This window comes from Rhineura floridana, chromosome 5 (assembly GCF_030035675.1).
Source record: "Rhineura floridana isolate rRhiFlo1 chromosome 5, rRhiFlo1.hap2, whole genome shotgun sequence".
NCBI classification, from domain to species: Eukaryota; Metazoa; Chordata; class Lepidosauria; order Squamata; family Rhineuridae; genus Rhineura; species Rhineura floridana.
This window is the reverse complement of record NC_084484.1, coordinates 106,507,161-106,527,427: the sequence shown is the minus strand read 5'-3', so window position 1 is coordinate 106,527,427 and position 20,267 is coordinate 106,507,161. Positions and strand designations below refer to the sequence as shown.

Below are 20,267 nucleotides of genomic sequence, written 5' to 3'. Positions count from 1 at the left end.
ATAATTTTACACTTGTTTATATTGAATTGCATTTGCCATTTTTCCGCCCATTCACTCAGTTTGGAGAGGTCTTTTTGGAGCTCTTCGCAATCCCTTTTTGTTTTAACAACCCTGAACAATTTAGTGTCTTCAGCAAACTTGGCCACTTCACTGCTCACTCCTAATTCTAGGTCATTAATGAACAAGTTGAAAAGTACAGGTCCCAATACCGATCCTTGAGGAACTCCACTTTCTACAGCCCTCCATTGGGAGAACTGTCCGTTTATTCCTACTCTCTGCTTTCTGCTTCTTAACCAATTCCTTATCCACAAGAGGACCTCTCCTCTTATTCCATGACTGCTAAGCTTGGAGGTACCTTGTCAAACGCTTTTTGAAAGTCTAAGTACACTATGTCCACTGGATCACCTCTATCTATATGCTTGTTGACACTCTCAAAGAATTCTAATAGGTTACTGAGACAGGACTTTCCCTTGCAGAAGCCATGCTGGCTCTGCTTCAGCAAGGCTTGTTCTTCTATGTGCTTGGTTAATCTAGCTTTAATAATACTTTCTACCAGTTTTCCAGGGACAGAAGTTAAGCTAACTGGCCTGTAATTTCCGGGATCCCCTCTGGATCCCTTTTTGAAGATTGGCGTTACATTTGCCACTTTCCAGTCCTCAGGCACGGAGGAGGACCCGAGGGACAAGTTACATATTTTAGTTAGCAGATCAGCAATTTCACCTTTGAGTTCTTTGAGAACTCTCGGGTGGATGCCATCCGGGCCCGGTGATTTGTCAGTTTTTATATTGTCCATTAAGCTTAGAACTTCCTCTCTCGTTACCACTATTTGTCTTAGTTCCTCAGAATCCCTTCCTGCAAATGTTAGTTCAGGTTCAGGGATCTGCCCTATATCTTCCACTGTGAAGACAGATGCAAAGAATTCATTTAGCTTCTCTGCAATCTCCTTATCGTTCTTTAGTACACCTTTGACTCCCTTATCATCCAAGGGTCCAATTGTCTCCCTAGATGGTCTCCTGCTTTGAATGTATTTATAGAATTCTTTGTTGTTGGTTTTTATGTTCTTAGCAATGTGCTCCTCAAATTCTTTTTTAGCATCCCTTATTGTCTTCTTGCATTTCTTTTGCCAGAGCTTGTGTTCTTTTTTATTTTCTTCATTCGGACAAGACTTCCATTTTCTGAAGGAAGACTTTTTGCCTCTAAGAGCTTCCTTGACTTTGCTCGTTAACCATGCTGGCATCTTCTTGGCCCTGGCGGTACCTTTTCTGATCTGCGGTATGCACTCCAGTTGAGCTTCTAAGATAGTGTTTTTAAACAACTTCCAAGCATTTTCGAGTGATGTGACCCTCTGGACTTTGTTTTTCAGCTTTCTTTTTACCAATCCCCTCATTTTTGTGAAGTTTCCTCTTTTGAAGTCAAATGTGACCGTGTTGGATTTTCTTGGCAATTGGCCAGTTACATGTATGTTTAATTTAATAGCACTGTGGTCACTGCTCCCAATCGGTTCAACAACACTTACATCTCGCACCAGGTCCCGGTCCCCACTGAGGATTAAGTCCAGGGTTGCCGTCCCTCTGGTCGGTTCCAATCAGGATTGCATCGCCAAAGATGGAGTTACATTTTTTGAATGTTTGTTGATGGTGTTCTTACTTTATGTCTTTCCTGTGTTACTACTGTGTCTACAGAGAATCTAACCTAGAAAAGTATATTTCTGTCATTATTCATCCTAGAAATCTTTGTCAATTTTATTTTTACTAATTTCAAAGCCTTTTTATTGGTCAATGTCATATGAAGATGAAGACAGCCTTTTGTGTTTCAAACTGGAGGTTATATTCTATTTCTCTTTTGGATGCATTAACAGTTGAATCTGAAACTGCAACTTTGATGTAAAATCACACTGATTACAATATGTTGATACTTAAGCAATGAATCTAGCTGTTGGAAAAAAACAAACTTGGCCTGCCCAAGATGCATGTTTTCAGCCTGCTATGCTTAAACCACTCCACTTAAGAAAGGGTGGGCATGGTAAATTAAAAACATAGAGCACACCTAGAATATCACTAGAATATATTTCACCTTAGACTCTTTTATCTTGTGCAATCTGAGACACTCCTCATGTCCACTGGAGATTATTCTGCAGAATAGTCAGTGCCATTATTCCACAATTGTTTTTTGAGGTTTTTTTTTAGAGTAAATGATGCAAAGTGTTGCTGTGCTTCACATATTCACAGAAACAGAAGCAAAAGAGAATGATGTACTATAGCAAACTTCACTAAAATTCCAAAGTAAATCAGATATATTTAAAGTGACTATCTGAACTGTATCAACTGTCTTAATATTGTTGCTTCCTCCCTGCTAAAACAAGATCAGCACAGCACATGCCTTGTTTCTGTTATTTGGGTTGATTGCACGTGTTGCCACCACTCACCATATGCTCAGAGGCATACGTTACCAAATTCTTCCAACGTACACAGGAAGTGGATTGGAGTATGAAAGACCAACCCAAATTGTGTTTGCATTTTGACAAATTTGTAGGGCAGTACAATATCTCAGAGAGAAGGTCAGGTCTCCCGCTCCCCTAGTACATTCACTATAGCTGCCCAATTTCCCTGCTTTTTAAGGTTTTATAGAAATATCTGTTGGCTATAGATACATTCAAACCGCAAAGATTTTTTGCCTATTAATGAATATATATTGCAAGCTTCCTCTCTGTCCTCTAGACTCTGCTACTTTCTTTATTTCTGCTGACAAACCACAGGGCAGACAGTATATCCACAGGGTAAACATCTATGAATGAACAAATGATATTAGTCAGCTCTGTGGATAGTCAGCCACAAGCGTGACCTGATATGAACCATAGCATGTGTCACCTCAATGCACCGTGATTATCACAGGGATTGACAAAGGCAGACATATCCTCCTGGGCAACTCGCTTGTCTCTGTATTATCCAGATTTGTTGCAAGAAACACATAGATGAATCCATTTTCTCACTGACATCCAGTGACCCCAGGACTGGCCCAAACCAGTAGCATGTATTCATTTAGTATCAATGCCAGCACTCCCCAATTTTTTAAATTGGAATAGATGCTGCAGTACGTACATGTCTAGCTAGTCAAGACATTGCTGTGACATTTCATTATCTAGGTAGCTAAGCTGTGAAAGACGATACAGGAAGAAGCCGAAGAATAAATGACATCAACCAGAATGCCCAAAGAATGGATTCTTAATAATTCACTTAGTGACAAGCTGAAATGAGCATTAAGTGCAAATTATTTGAACCATGCCATAATTAAGTTCTTGGGACTTTCTCGGCTGCACATGCTTATAGCTAACATATTTCAAAATAAGCGTTTAATTTCCTAATTATCTATTTAAAATGTTTCCTAGAACGTTGGACACCAAAGTAGCTTCCCAAGTTCAAGACAAAAACAGTTTCTACCTAATCAGTGCAATCCTATACAGAACTATTCAGAAGTTAGTCCCACTGAGTTCAAATTGAGGTCACTTGCAGTGAGTAGGTGTAAGATTGCAGCCTAACTCTTTTCCATTCTTGAATTTCGTGCCTATCACATTTCCTAATTTCTTGTTTGTTTTTTTTAAAAAGGCACTTTCCACAATTCAGAGAGTTCTAGTTATGCCTGCTGTGTTTTGTGTGCATTCATCATGGTGTTTTTATTGGCATTTTTCACTCATGCACCTGCCTACACTGTTTACTGAACAGGCAATCCCATTTTAAACGATTAAAATATTTAAAATTTGGTTTTGCAGGTAAAGAGGCATTTTAGGAATACATATTTTCAAAATAGCACATAGAGCTTTCTTTCACATGGCTCTTTCCACCAGCTCCGCTTCAAAGTGGCTATGTTCTGCCTCCACTGTCAGAGGCAGTATACTTCCGAATACCAATTACTGGAAACCATAAGAAAGGAGAGTGCTCTCATGCTCAGGTCTTGCTTGTGGGGTTCCCATGGGCAACTAGTTGGCCACTGTGAGAACAGGATGCTGGACTAGATGGGCCACTGGCCGGATCCAGCAGGCTCTTCTTATGTTCTTAAAGCTTGTTATGCAATGGTCCACTCAGTAATGTAGGTATTAACCTCTTCATTTCATTACAAATCCATCCGACTCGGGTCTCCAATCTTAAAAATTGTTCAGCATTTTCACCTGATGGCCTTATTTAGACACACTAATTTCTCCTTCTAGCTAACATTATCATCTTATAAAGTGGTTCACGTTATTAGAATCCTAACACATGCTGAGCTAAAAAAAATGCCTACTACTGACCACAAATCCACAAATTATTTATTCTGCTGAAATAGCCGATGGCCACAAAGGCAACTATTCTCATAGTGGTGGTTATTTTCAAAGTCTCCGTTTTCTAGGAAGCAGTAGTCTCCCTTAGAGATGTAAAGGCCTGGGGTGGGGAGGGGGCAGGAGTTTTTAATTGCTATGCAGTTGTAAGAAATGGCACTTCTTTGATTATTTTGTCAAAGGTCAGGGCATATAAATATTTTATGTTATGTAAATGAGGTGAATATACCTCTAATTAATGAGTATAAAGTTTTTAGGATGCCAAGTTTTAATATTGGATGTGGTTTCTAAATTCTTATATAGATATTTTTGTAGTAATGACCACGGTGTTGTTCACAATAAATTATTCTTGTTTATTTTGTTTTTAGGTCCTGAAGAAGGAAAGTAAACAAAATCATCTTAATAGCACCAGCGCTTGCTGCTCTTTTTTTTTTTTCCCGACAATTATTTGGTGCTTTCTCCCTCTTTGTTCCTGTGACAGGCCTGGAAAGAAAAAAAGGGGAAAATGGAAAAAGAATGTTTTTTTAACCCCCCCCAAACTGGGAAAAAATGGGGGAAACTGAAAAAAGTCCCCCCCAATTTTCCATTCCCTCCCAAGCCTTCACATCTCTGGTGCCCATCTTGGGCAAGCTGGTGCACAAGAACCTAGAGTTTCTTGAATTCAACTAGGCAGTGATTTCTGCAAATCCTCTGCTCCCCCCCCCCGGCAACAGGCAAACATTCCAAGAAGATGGGATGGGGGGAATGTGTGTATTCCTGTGTGCATATGTTTATATAGGCTGGTGTAGATATAAGATTGCACTTGATCCCCCCATCACTATATATCTTGTTCATTGTTGCACAATGTGGAGAAATGCTGTATGTGGGTTTGTTTACGTTTGTGCTTAGGAAAAAAAATGTTACATGAACTCTGTGACTTCCATGAGGTTTTGTTTCAGTACACTATTGCAAGCCTGCTTGGCAGTGTTGGCTTAGGGGGAGCTGTTCTCACATTACTCTGTACCTGGGTACAAATCCCCTGTACTTAGGTTCAGCTGCTGTTGAGAAAGAGTCTACATATAATGATTTTAAAATTCACCACACAGGTGTCCCCTGAAGAAACGAGTATTCTGCTCACATGTTGATCTGTCCTTGCATTCTCTCCACTTGGCTTTGATCGTGTGCCAGTTTCTCCCTGGGGACAGCCTTTGCGAGTCTGTGTTTTAGCAGGACCTGATGCTGCTAGCCAGAAATGAGATCACGTGTCAGTGTCGGAGTGGGAAAGTTGAGTAATGTGAGAGGGGAAAGACTAGCATAGTGAGGCTTAAAGTGTCAACTGGAGAGAAGGTGCAGAGCAAGTGAGTGTGAGGGAGGGAGAAAGAGATGTGAGGAGGGATAAGAGTCTGAAGTTGGCTCCTTTATTCTGGACTCTTGAGACAATGCAGAAGGAGGCAGGGAACCATAAAGGGGGTGGGGAGATTAGGAATCTGAAGTACAGCATTTGAGGACTCTTATTCCAATCCTAACCATTTCTATTCTGAAGTAAGTCCCACTCAGTTCATTGAGACTTACGCCAAGGTAAGGTTAGGAAATAGTCTGAAGCATTGATTGAAGCTCAGGTCTAAGTAGCAGTTTGCTGCAGCTACTAGTAGGCAGGGACATAAACCTCTACCAGACAACTAGGCAGAGATTTGAAGAACTCTGTGACTTCTTGATGTAAACAGTGCAATTCTATACATGTCTACTCAGAAGTAAGTCCCACTGAGTTTAATAGGGCTTACTCCTGAGCAAGTGAGTATAGAATTGCAGCTGAAACATCTAAATTCAATTATTTCCTTTACAGACTAGATGATTTGTCAATCAATATAGTATTTATAATAAGCCTGCTAAATCTTCAATGCATCATCATGGGACTCTTTTATTGTTGTTTGTTACAGAGTAGCACAGCTACCCTTCACAATTGTGCCACAAATAGGTATTTTTTGTTTTTGTTTTTAAAAAAAGTCAGGTTAAAACTTGCTCCAAACCCATGTGGGATGTATTAAATTATAGCCACAGACACGAATGCAAAAATAAAGTAACTTAATGGCTAAGTAACAGTGCTCAGAAATTATTGTCATCAATAAATATTAGAAGCTTTGGAAAATAGTTATTCTTTGAAGTTGAAATGTGTCTCAACATAATTCCAAACAGGTTTACTCAAAAGTAACATTCACTGTAGAGTGCAGGTTATCCTCAAGTAAATGTGCATAGGATCGTAGCCTTATTTTATTTATTATTTTATTTATATCCTTCCTTTCCTGCTAAGAGTTCAAGGTGACATACATAGTCCATACATAGGCTGAGAGAAGGTGACTAGCCCAAAGGCACCCAGTGAGCTTCATAGCTGAGTAAGGTTTGAACCCAGCTCTCTCAGGCTCTAGCCTAACTGTCTTATCACTGCACCACACTGGCTTGCCAGAGGTTCACACTGTGATACCTCTATATTTTAATTGTATTTTATGTATTTTAATTTACTTTAATGTTTTTGTGTTCTTTATTGTGTACAATTTTATTATGTATGTGCACAATTTTATTGTAAGCCACCCTGAGTGCGCCATTATGGGGTAGAAGGGCGGGACAGAAATATTTTAATAATAATAATAATAATAATAATGACCCTAGTATACTTTTCTTTCTTGGTATCCTTTATCTTTTATAACCAACTGGAATCAGTAGTAATTCAAATACTGTTAATTGTGTGCTTTATATTTCTTCCTGAAAGCCAGGAGACAGAAACGTAACTGAAGCTCTTCCAATAATGGATGTCAGGGATTAGCAGTGGCACATGAGGGAACTGAGTGGCAGCAGCTCACCTCCTGCAAGAGGGCAATACTAACCCTGAATTCCCCCAAGCTCACAGACACCTTGTCTCATCCCCACCCAGTGAATGCCAGTGCTGCCACTTGTGGGAGAACACTGTTGTTGGCATAGTCTTGCAGTAAAGATCTTGCTTCTTTCTGCATATGTTCTCATTTCAGTATCAGAGGGAAGATTAACTCAGTATTTCCATACATAGATCCATTCCTAGCTTTTACAAGTTTATTTGTCAAATTTCCAAGGGATGTCTGTCGTTTTGATGTATTGTTAAACCACTAGAAGTCAAAAACTTTTGCCAATTGACTACAAATTTCCCAGGATCTACCAATAGATTCCAGTCTACCTTCTGGCCACCCTTGCACTAAACAGGGTTGTTGGAGCATGGTTTGAAGGAGTGCTGGCAAGAATGAAACTACAAGGCAGAGATAAGATTCTTCAAAACACTGTCAAAGAGGGAATTCCTAAATGTGCAATATCACCTTTCTACTGTGTCCCCACAAATGGAGAATAAACCAATTATGGATTTGCTCATTTCTATGCAACTCTCCCCTGTCATGCAGTAAAAGTAGACACACCTGACATCAAACACAAGGTAATGGCTGTATCCAATAAAGTTTGCTGCCTGGAACAGACACATCATATAGCTTTAGAGTAAAGCATGTCATTTTAACACAAACGTACCTTGTAGGGTTGCTGCAATACTCATGATGGGTAGACTTTAGGTTTTTCATATCCACTCTATTTATTTGCAAAAAAACTGAGATCCACCAACCACAGCCAGCTAAAATACCCTTAGAATTAAATAATTCTCAGCCCAGGAATTTGTTTTGAATACAAGAATCAAATTGAGCCCATAGTCCTTCCACTCCTGATTACTACCCCTCAGTTTTCTTATTTTTAGCAGTATAATGGGGGTATTTTGTTGTTTCCATTGTTAAACATATCTTAAGATTCAAGCCAGTGTAAAAAAAAAAAAAGGATTAAGTGTTTGTATCTTCTGTTTAGTAGGACCACAAAAGAAATAACAAGCAACAAAGTGTTTAAGTTGCAGTAACGAAGATTCAGTTTGGATAGCAAGAAATGCCTCCTGATTGTATGAAGAGCTGAGTAATGGAGTACAACCCAATATCTGCCAAGACAAAAATACCCAGCAACCAGATGCAAAACAGATGTTTTAACAGTTCCACCATCACTTAAGTACTGAAATTTGCATAAGATGTCCCAATCTTTCATGAAATAAAATTATATTATATATTGCCGAATCTAGGTACCCTAAGGTAAGGAAATGCCTTTGGAAACTCTTCTGCACACTTTGAAATAAAACTCTGCTTCATATAACAAGTGTTAGTAATGGTCTAATATTTGACTTTAAAGGATTAGGTCCTGTTTAATGGTAGATAATCATCATCAGTTATTGAAAATATCAATAAAACTATTTGCAATGTTAAAACATAGTAGCAGATAAAAGAGTTCTAAAATATAAAACAATCTTAACTAAGAACTACCCTCCTGAATTGGGTTACAACTCAATAAAATACAACCTGCTCAGGAGGATAAATACAAGTGTGAGAAACCTTTGGCCCTCCATATGTGTCTGAACTACTACTGTCAACAGCCTCAGTCAGCATGGCCAATGGCCAGCAACGATGGAAGCTGGTAGTTCAGCAACATATGGAGGGCCAGAGGTTCCCCACACCTGCCCTAAAAGGTGGTCTAGAAATTCATTAAACAAATAAATAATTTTAAACATATATACAATTTTCAGTCCACAGCAGAACCCAGAAGACAGCTTACAACATTTTGTATACCTTGGATGAAAATACAGCAAAGCTGTTCCTTCTTTCAAAACACCGCCATTTAGGATGTCCCAACCTTCAGACAGAAAGCACTATTTTTTTCTCCACATAGAGTCTCTCCAAGCAAGCCATTTATCAACTATGTTGTATTAATTTTCCCTGCCCTTTCACAGCATTTTATCAGCATTGTAATATGAAAGCTTTCTTCTGGTGTTCTTTATCAGCATCCCTTTTCATTCCAAGAGACCACATAGTTTTTAATTCCTTCCTTCCTACCCTGCTACAGATGAACATAAACAGTCAAATTACTTTCAGGACAGCAGAATTTCCAAACAAAAAGTACAGCAACTTACCAACTTCATCCTGAATCTCCTCAGCAACTGCAGGCACATTGTAAAGCAGGGAAAGAGACTGGTTCATGCGTTCATATGTCACACGCAGGTGTGTCATAACCTAAATATTAAAAAAAATCAGTTTGCAGTGATGTGTCAAGACAAATAGAATTTATACATAGCGATTTATAGCCCATCCTTCACCATGTGGTTCCAGGGCAGGCTGCATACTGCTCAATATAATTAAACTAAGTAATATCTTCCACCCCCAAAGGCCTGTGCAGAAAGGAGTATCTTGATCAGACGTCAAATATATACAATGACAGGGGCAGATCTCAACACCTGACAGGTATTTTTGGCCCAAATCGTTTAAGGCTTTGTGTGTCAATGTAAGCAGCTTGCAATAGGCTTGGAAACACACTGGCAACTCATGCAAGTTTTTAAGAACTGGTGTAACATGAGCCTGGCCAGTACTGCCCACCAGCATCTCGGCCACTGCATTCTGCACCAGCTGTAGCTTCCAAACTATCTTCAAGAGCAGCTCTATGTACAGCACAATACAATCATACAGTCTTGAGGTTATCAGTGTGGGACACTGCTGCCAAGCTATTTCTATCCAGAAGAGACACAGCTGATGAACCAGCCTCAGCAGAAATAAACACCTAACTACTGAAGCTACCTGGGCCTTAGGAGTCAGTACTATGTCAAAGAGCACCCCCAAGCTACTAACCTAACTTCTCCAGGGGAGTGCCACCTCATCCACAACAGGTTTACTCACTTTTTGGACCCAAGAGCTCTCAACACATGGAATCTCTGTCAAAATGTGGATATTACCACTGCAACTTTAAATATATTTCAGAGAACAAGAAAATTTGCAGTCCCATCAACCTTATTGATTTTATAGTTGCATTAGAAAGTCAGTAAGTAATTCACTGCTGTCATCCATGTCATGAAGAGCTAAGTCGAAGTCTTCAACAGTATGCTTTGTAGTGTTACCACCAATGCCAAGGAGGATTAACACCCATTAAAATGGCCTACAAAAACTACTGTCAACATGGCACACAAGGTTGGTAACACACAGGTGCAGGAATTTCTAGTCCATGTTCAACAGGAAGAATCCCTTGCATGGACTGGATCTGCCTACCTTGCCCTGGGGACTGACAGGAAGGAGAGGATGCAGGGGACGTACCCAGATAAACAGGAAGCAGCTATGAAAGTCAGAAAGTTATATCCCATGCTTTCTAAGCATGAGCAGAATAAACTTCTATTTGCGAAACCAATCTTTACTTCCTCCTCCATCCTGTACACCATCAAAATCTGTTCCAAAGGACTGGGGGACCCTCCAGAGCAGTTTTTGAGGAAGCATGGGGAACAAGGGATAAGGAGAGGAAGGTGAAGTCCCACTGAGCAAGTGGAAGTCCATTCACGCAACACTGGATTCTACCCAGAGTTTTCTCTTCCCTACCAGTGACTAAAAGTTTGCAAAGACAGAAACTTTAGGTGATTCATGGCAGGCAGATTCCTTTGTTTTCATGATGTTTTTTCTTAAACGTTTACAGTTTTTCTGTTCTATGGAATCTATCGATTGAAACAGAAGTTCCTAAGAAGTTTAGACACTGCTATTTTAATTTTTTATACTTTCTTTGCCGGTTTCTATTCCTGCATAAATATGAAAGGGAATTATTAAATTTGTGGCATACAATTCAGAAACCTTACTGTTAGGAAGCATTTAAAAAGAAATTAGAAATGAAAAAGAAAGCATTTTCTCAGCAGTATGGAGATATCCCTGGTTGCCGTACTAAAAGATAACTGAACTATTGGCAGAGAGGTAAGGCTCTATGTTCCACACATTATACCTACCAGCCACCAGAAAACCCTTATTCATAGGAGTGCCTGATATGGAAACATTTAAAATATTCCCTACTGTAAGTTGGTAGATTGCATGCAAAATATATATGCCAATGGCAACACATCCCCAGCACTAACATGCATATTTGGCATCTGACTGCATGACCCATGGGACAACACACATTGGACCATTACAGCTTTAATAAGGTTTGCCTATACAGTTAACAGATTTTTGGCAGCCTGCCAGAAATGTCTGAATTGATCCATAGGGGGTTAGAATGCTGAACTGCAAATCAGCTCCTACTTTTCCCCATGGAAATGCCTCTAATGGGATGTCCTGTAAAATGGGATGCCCTATGAGAATCCCATTACAAAGCAATTACTGTGCTGGGCTACATATATTCATAAGCAGTGCGGTCACTCACTATATGAAAATAATAATATAGTGAGGGTAACTGCTGTGTAACATATGGGCAGATGGAAAATATAGGTAGCTGATATATTTAGTCCAAAGAGAAGCATCTGACAAAAATATAATCTATGCACAAAGCCCAAACTACAAAAAAAAATCATAAATGCATTAACTGAAAGTGAAAAGTATCAAATCTTTAGCAGATATTACCAGAGGATAGTATATAAAGGGATACTAACCTACCATGATTTTTTGCACGCTTTGAATTTCTTTTTAATTTTATGCTTCTTTAATTAACAAGCAGTCATGAGAAATTAACATGCACAAAATAATAAAAGTTTGGGGCCTCTTTCTGTGATGGGCATCTTACCTGAGATCTGATTTGGGTAGCTTTCTTAGGATCCACCATACGGACGTGCTCAAAGTGTTTGAGTGTATGCTGTCTGTCTTTCTGCTCAGCACGCACATACTTCTTCAACATGTTAAACACGTGTCGAGGCTGCAGATGTTTAAAAAACCAAACCCACATTTTCATTTCATAGAGCTCAGAGCAGTGTTGTACACTGCCATCTTTAAGAAACATGTAAAACATACATTCTAAGTACAAAGGCAGCTAGTATTTGCGCTAGTAGGAAGACGTAGTCCTTTGAAGCACAGGCATATGAGAAAAACTGTTTGAACACAGTACAAGGGACAGTAACAACTGTGAGTTTATGAACACACACCCTGGAGACCTAAGTGCTCTTCTTCCTAGGGGTGAAAAGCTTTTTTCCATTTTAGAGGAATACTAGCTTGTGGAAAAAAGGTATGCTAACAAGGGCACTGCCCATTTAAGGAAGAAATACCCCAACACTATTTTCTGAATCTGTGGAGGAAACTACACTAGCCTTAAGGAACAGAAGCAGTAATCCTAAACAGCTGGTTGATACAGAACAGCTATCCTCATCATCATTGCTTATTTGTATACTGCTTTATCATAGTAAACCACACTCAAAGGAGCTCAGAAAAACCTAGGTAGGAAAACATAACATTCCAGGATAATACACTACTCATTACAAGGCATAACATGTAAATAGCAACACAAATATGAATAGATTAATCAAAACATCTCATAATATACAGTAAGATTAAACAATCCACTAATAATTAATAAGGCCCAACAGAAATATAAGCACATAATCCAAACAGCAGCAAAAATAATGCATTTAAAATATTAATAATCTAAATTTCACAGTATCCAGCATCTGATCTGTATTTTACAGAATTATTTGTAAACTGAAATGCAATTATTATTTCTGGCTATTTGATAGCTAAGATAGCATATAGCCAAGTATCTCCAGACCTGCTATATCCTTCAACACATTTAATTCCCACTCCTTTTTGTGCTGCATAACTGCATTAAGTAACACAATCATGCTTTTTTAGACTAAATTCTACAGCTATTTACATGTATATTCTTAGATGTGCTACAGTTTGCTCTACAACACCTTACTGTGAACAGCTTTAAGAGCTTTCTTATTCAGAAATCCAGACATTTAATAAATAAAATTACACCACATCTGATAAAATGTTCTGGGGACAGCATCACTAACTCACAACACCCAGTTTGATTTTCTAGGTTAGTTTATAGTACCAGTGCAATGCCACAGACTGTAACACTGCAATTTCTTTGGTAACATGAAGGGCAACAACTGCAGTTTTGTCAAAGCAAAAGACTTAGTGTGAAGTACATTGTTAAAATAAGTTTTGTTTGAGCAACTGCATGAACTTTAAAGCTTCCCTGATGTCCCTCACAGGCAGGTATGAATCTAGAAAGCAGAACTAACTGTGCTGACATATAACCAGATTAGGTGGGCAATTAGCAATTAAAAGTTCTAAGAAAGCACAGGAACTCCTATTATTATTATTTATTAAATTTATATACCGCCCGACTAGCGATAGCTCTCTGGGCGGTGAACATAAAATAGTATAAAAATACAATGAATAACAAAATAATATTAAAATACAATCAACAATACAATAAACATTATTAAAATTAGATCAATGTAACTTAAAATGCTTCAGAGAATAGGAAGGTTTTGACCTGGCGCCGGAAGGAAAGCAGAGTCGGCGCCAGGCATACTTCCTCAGGGAGACTGTTCCATAGTTCGGGGGCCACCACTGAGAAGGCCCTAGATCTTGTCATCACCCTCCTATGTGCAAAGACAGCTTAATTTCAGCTTTATACAGTTTTACTTACAGATGAGATCACTCAGGTTCAACATTTTTCAGGACTCATATTCTGTTGCATTCATTACTAAGGAATGTATTTCATGTAATTTTCTAGTTCTCAAGAATGCTACTTCACACAAAGGAAATACTACTCATCTAAGCAAATCTATTACTTAGGAGATAGAATCATATTCAAATTCATTGTCAGTTTTCCTAGTTGTTCTCAATGAAAACTAGGATTATAATTGTGTGCAAATTGCACATTTCATTTCAACCTGAAACTATGGAATTTAGTATGTCATGGAAGAATTTCACATTGTTGAGAAAAACGTATAAAAACGTATGTGTTGGATTTATCCAGAGTTGCAGATATAATCTGAAATCTTTTGTTTCTAGAACACTTTATAAGCCTTGCTGTGAAGATGCAAAATAAAAAACTCTGGTCCTATCAGTAGCCAGTTACTCCTTCGACTCACAGAATAATAATTCTCCCACAATCATTCCCACTGTTGCCAATGTTCAGGCTTGAGTGCCGTTGATTATGTAGCCAGTCTGCATCTGTGTTAGAATTGCTTTTAATACGTTCTCTTTAATAATATGTTTTTAACCCTTTTTTTGTTTTTAAAGATGTTTTTAAAGCTTTTTAAAAATGTTTTTAACGTTGTTTTGTTTTAATGTATTTTAACGTCTTTTTATGATGTTTTAAAGCGTTTTTAGAGTTTCTGTTTGCCGCCCTGGGCTCCTGCTGGGAGGAAGGGCGGGATATAAATCAAATAATAAAATAAATAAATAAATAAATAATAAAATAGCCAAAATGCACAAGAAAGTACAGGCCTGGAGGAACCCCAATGTTTGCAAAAAATATATAAAAACATTTTTTGGGGGGGGGGAAGCCTAAAGGGGAGGACCTCAAAACAGCCCAATGAAGACTGAGCATGCTCAGAGGTCACAAATGCTGACCGTAGGGAAGGGAAGGGAAGGGAAGGGAAGGGAAAATCAGGTGTGAGGGGGAAAAGACCTGAGCATTGTTTAGGAGGGCATGGGGCTGACTGACTGGAATACAGAAGCACTAAACACTTCCAACATTTTCTTGCAGGTCCCACTTGTAATCTCCTAAAACAAATCCATGGACTCAGTTTTGGTTACCTAAATTGCTTAACAGTGTATTTATTGACTGCACACAACCTTTCCTTTGTAAGTAGCAAACCATGGCAAAAATTCCCTCTCACCATCTTCTCTTTCATTCCCCAAACTCATTAGTTTCCAACCCCTTCCCATCTATCTCTTTTTCTCTCTTCCCTTGCCTTCCTCCCTGACAACTGTGGTAGTAAAGCTTTACCTGTACATGTTACAACACAAGATTGTTATAGGAACTGCCATATATTATAGTGGCTCCAAATGAGGCTGAGGGTGTCCTGTTGCTTGTAAAAAGACTGGTCCAAAGGCCAGCTTATAATTTATATTGCACAAACTAGTGAAGATGAACTGGTATGAAAAATGAACAAGCATAGCTTAGTACAATGTGCATTAGTTTTCATTTTGCACACAGCATCAGTGGCATTAAGATTAAAGTAGGGGTTTGGAAGACAAGGTGAACACCTCCCCCAAACCTGATATCCATTGACGGCATTAAGTTAGTTCTTAGTTAGTTAGTGAAGGCATGAGTTTTCTCCTTTCCTGAAGCATTATTATTGTTGTGTAAAAAAGAAGCCTGAGAACATGAACTACAGCAGCATTTCCCAACCTTTGGGACCCCAGATGATTTTGGATTACAACTCAGTCAGCCCCAGTCAGCAATGCTAATGTTCAGGAATGATGGGAATTGAACTCAAGCAACAACTGGGAGCTCAAAGGTTGGGAAAGATTGATCTACAGTCTTTTGTATTGCCTAAGACATACTGCTGAACTCTGATGAGAAGACAAAAGAAGCTGCTGCTAACAACGACAACAAAAAGAATATAACGGGCATGCCAGAAAATTATGATTCGTAAAGGAAATATATTTAAATCCCAACATGTCTGGAGCTCTTCTTCAGCAAAGTAACAGTGGTCATAACCACCTGAAATGCAGAAGTTTCAGAAGTCAGTGTCAACTTCTTAAGTTTAAGGCAGATACAATGGCTGAGATTTTCACAGATAAGTAGCTACTAACAACATTAACTATTCCCTTGAAGAAGGGCTTTCTAATCCAAAACGCATAAGGAACTGGGTATCTATAACTTGTGAATAATACGTTTTCTGCATACTCGTGATCTTATTTTTAAAACTCTGACCAGAATAACTCTGTTTCTCATATAAAACATGCAGATCCAAAATAGATCTTTTGCTGGACCAACTGTTGCTTGCATAAGTTTAGAGGAACCTTCTCCAACCTGGTGCCCTCCAAATGTTTCGGACTGTAGCTCCTATCAGCCCCAGCCAGTATGGCCAATGGTCATGGATAAGGGAGCTATAGTTCAAATATTTGGAGGCGAAGGCTGGTTTAGGGTATAGGTTATCCAATAAAAAAAATGATAATTAGAGATGCTAGCACTCGTAGATGCTAAAACATTCAACTCTTCTTCACACTGGCATAGTACTCGTTGCCCAGTCCAAACTCACAACACTATTGCAAAGATTACATGAGACCAAAATCATTATTCAAAATAATTGCCTACTGCAATCACCAATTTTTGTTACCTGATGAAATACAATGTATTTAATACCAACCCTGCCAGCTGCCTCTCTATTCTGCCTGTAGAAGAGTTCTGTAAAAGCTGGGAAAAAAGTATTAAGAGAATCTGGCCCTCCAAAAGAAATGTGAAAGCATATAATGTAACAACTTTGCTAAATCTAAGCAGCTTAGGGTCTGATTAGTGTTTTGATGGGAAACTGGTTGAGAACTCTATATACCCCTCAAGCCCCATGATGAAAGACATGCGGGATACAACCACTTAGGAGATCATGTCTGCTGAAAGAAAAACATTTAAAAATAAAATTAAAAATCTGGAACTCTTAGTTGTTGTTGTTGTTATGTGCCTTCAAGTCGATTACAGCTTATGGCAACCCTATGAATCAGCCACCTCCAATAGCATCTGTTATGAACCACCCCGTTCAGATCCTGTAAGTTCAGGTCTGTGGCTTCCTTTATGGAATCAATCCATCTCGTTTGGCCTTCCTCTTTTTCTACTCCCTTCTGTTTTTCCCAACATTATTTTCTTTTCTAGTGAATCAAGTCTTCTCATTATATGTCCAAAGTACGATAAGCTCAGTTTCATCATTTTAGCTTCTACTGACAGTTCTGGTTTAATTTGTTCTAACACCCAATTATTTGTCTTTTTCACAATCCATGGTATGTGCAAAGCTCTCCTCCAACACCACATTTCAAATGAGCTGATTTTTCTCTTATCCGCTTTTTTTACTCTCCACCTTTCACATCCATAGAGATCGGGAATATGAATGATCCTGACTTTGGTGTTCAGTGATATATCTTTACATTTGAGGACCTTTCCTAGTTTTCTCACAGCTGCCCTCCCCAGTCCTAGCCTTCTTCTGATTTCTTGACTATTGTCTCCATTTTGGTTAAGGACTGTGCCAAGGTATTGATAATCCTTGACACATTCAATGTCGTCAACTTTAAAGTTACATAAATCTTCTGTTGTCACTACTTGATGTTCAGCTGTAGTCCTGCTTTTGTGCTTTCCTCTAACTTTCATCAGCATTCGTTTTAAATCATTACTGGTTTCTGCTAGTAGTATGATTTCCGTATGATATGTTCTGCGTATAGATTAAACAAATAGGGTGATAAAATACAGCCCTGTCTCACACCCTTTCTGATGGGGAACCAATCAGTTTCTCCATATTCTGTCCTTACAGTAGCCTCTTGTCCAGAGTATAGGTTGCGCATCAGGACAATCAGATGCCGTGGCAGCCCTATCTCTTTTAAAGCATTCCATAGTTTTTCGTGATCTACACAAACAAAGGCTTTGCTGTAATCTATAAAGCACAGGGTGATTTCCTTCTGAAATTCCTTGGTCCATTCCATTATCCAACGTATGTTTGCAATATGATCTCTGGTGCCTCTTCCCTTTCTAAATCCAGCTTGGACATCTGGCATTTCTCGCTCCATATATGGTAAGAGCCTTTGTTGTAGAATCTTGAGCATTACTTTACTTGCATGGGATATTAAGGTTATAGTTTGATAGTTACTGCATTCCCTGGGATCCCCTTTCTTTGGAATTGGGATATATATTCAACGCTTCCAGTCTGTGGGCCATTGTTTAGTTTTCCATATTTGTTGACAATTTTTTTCAATATTTGGACAGATTCAGTCTCAGTAGCTTGTACAAACTCTATTGGTATGCCATCTGTTCTTGGTGATTTGTTTCTTCCACGTATTTTAAGGATAGCTTTCACCTCACATTCTAAAATTTCTGGTTCTTCATCATACGGTTCCTCCATGAATGCATCTGTCACATCTTTGCATCTCTTTTATAGAGTTCTTCAGTGTATTGCTTTCATCTTCCTTTTATTTCATCTAGGTCAGTCAGTGTGTTCCCCTGTTGATTATTCAACATCCCTACTCTTGGTTTAAATTGAACTTCTTTTCTCTAATCTTTTGGAACAGGGCTCTTGTTCTACCCTTTCTGTTGTCCTCTTCCATTTCTATACAATAACTATTGTAATAGCTCTCTGTCCCTACTTACTAGTTGCTGTATTGTTGCATTTAGGGTTCTAACTGTGTTTCTATCTCCTCTTGCTTTTGCTTTCCTTCTGCCTTTAACCATTTTAAGAGTTTCTTCAGTCATCCATTGAGGTCTTTCTCTCTTTTTAACTAGAGGTATTGTTTTTTCATTCTTCCCTGATCATGTCTCTGACGCCACTGCATAGTTCTTATTCTTTAGAACTGATGATTACATCAGCCTCTATCAAGGATGCATGTCTATAATTATTGGATTAATATTGTGTTATAGTATTTATAAGCACTAAAAGAATCCATATTCCAGATGCTGTTTGTCACTATCCTGTATGTGTGTGTGTGAGAGAGAGAAGTATACAAATGAAAGGAAAAAAAACATTACTCATGGAAACCAGCAGGGGGCTATCTGAGCTCTATAAAATAATTTTCCATGTTGACAAGAGGTATAAAAATATTTTTACTCATTTATCTTTGTAAGAAGACAGATTTGTTTTTACAATTTGGACTTTCCTTCTGTACATGCGTTATTTACTTGCCAATTTGGATCATTACCCTAAATTATTGAATACCAAGACTAACCAATTTCTTGCTAGTCTCAGCCTCCTGAATACAGCAAAACTGTCTCATTATGCTAAGAATGCTACGTTATGGAACTGACAGGACAACTGAGAACTCTGAACTGATTTATCTAATTACAGAAAGGGCAAAATTATATTCACTTATACATTTATTTATTTATTTATTTGCTTACTTACTGAGGAACTACGGGTATGAAGAATCCATCAATTTATGTAATTAACTGTAGACGGGGCAAGCTGATAAACTGTGAAACTCAAACACTACCTTTACAGAATCTTAATTCTCTTCTAAATTCTCTTTCTATAACATAGTGATTCCCCCCATCTGCTTAAGATTTGTGGGCCTACAACTTGCACTTACAGTTTTCTCTTTCCTTCTATATGTAGTCTAATACATCTTTAAAAGATACAGAGGAATTTTGAAAATATCTAAATTCTTGCCTCTGTACAGCAAAGTCCTTTGTTTTGACATTGTACACACTTTTCCTTTGAGTAACTACAACTCTTTCTTTCATTTATTATCAATATTACTACCCTCACTTCACCCAAAGGTCCCAGGGTGGGTTAAAACAACTTTAAAAACAACCTAAAATCCCTATAGGGTGGGTTCTAAACACACACACACACGAGAGAGAGAGAGAGAGAGAGAGAGAGAGAGAGAGAGAGAGAGAGACCAATCAGTCCTCCCTCAACATGGTCCTGATGTCATCACCCCATTAGCACCAATGGCAGCTTCTCTTCATGGGCTAACAGCGGTAATGGACAGGGGATTTCATCAACCCTGTGCCTGGAAGGAAAGGGGGTAATAATAACAATAACAATGCTATTTCAAGTCACATATAGTTTGGTACAACAGTTGGTATACTCCATCCTAAACTACTTCTGTACTGGTGCATCAAGTCGCTGTATCAGGCCAGTTTTTCTCAAACAATTTCTTTTACCAACCACTATAAAATTGATGGGGCTCTTCGTGGACCACTAAATGAACTTTCAAGTGAACTAATATATCTTATCTTTTTAATAGTTAAAGGCAGTCAGTTGATACCAGGACTGTCAGAGGCCTCACTGGTGAGACCAGGGCTTGCACTGGCAGAATAGTCTAAGATGTGCAATTTGCAACATACCCTGATTAAGACTGCATTAACCCTTGGTGCAACTCTCACAATACTTTTCCAAAACTGTGTGAAATTTCTGTAAGTAACCAACTAAGTAGTGAACTGACACATGGAATGATCACATTCACAGGATATCATCTGAGGAAAAAGG

General features: G+C 38.6%; 1 protein-coding gene across 6 annotated transcripts in view; it reads right to left on the bottom strand.

Annotated features, from left to right (window-relative positions):
- Positions 1 to 20,267, bottom strand: part of APP (amyloid beta precursor protein) — a 253,679-nt gene that overhangs the window by 38,548 nt on the left and 194,864 nt on the right. For all 6 annotated transcript variants that reach the window (XM_061627883.1, XM_061627879.1, XM_061627880.1 and 3 more), the window contains 2 exons: positions 11,906 to 12,034; positions 9,297 to 9,396 (listed from right to left, as the gene is read on the bottom strand). In XM_061627883.1, the coding sequence (XP_061483867.1) occupies positions 9,297 to 9,396; positions 11,906 to 12,034 (229 nt within the window). The remainder of the gene's footprint in view (positions 1 to 9,296; positions 9,397 to 11,905; positions 12,035 to 20,267) is intronic.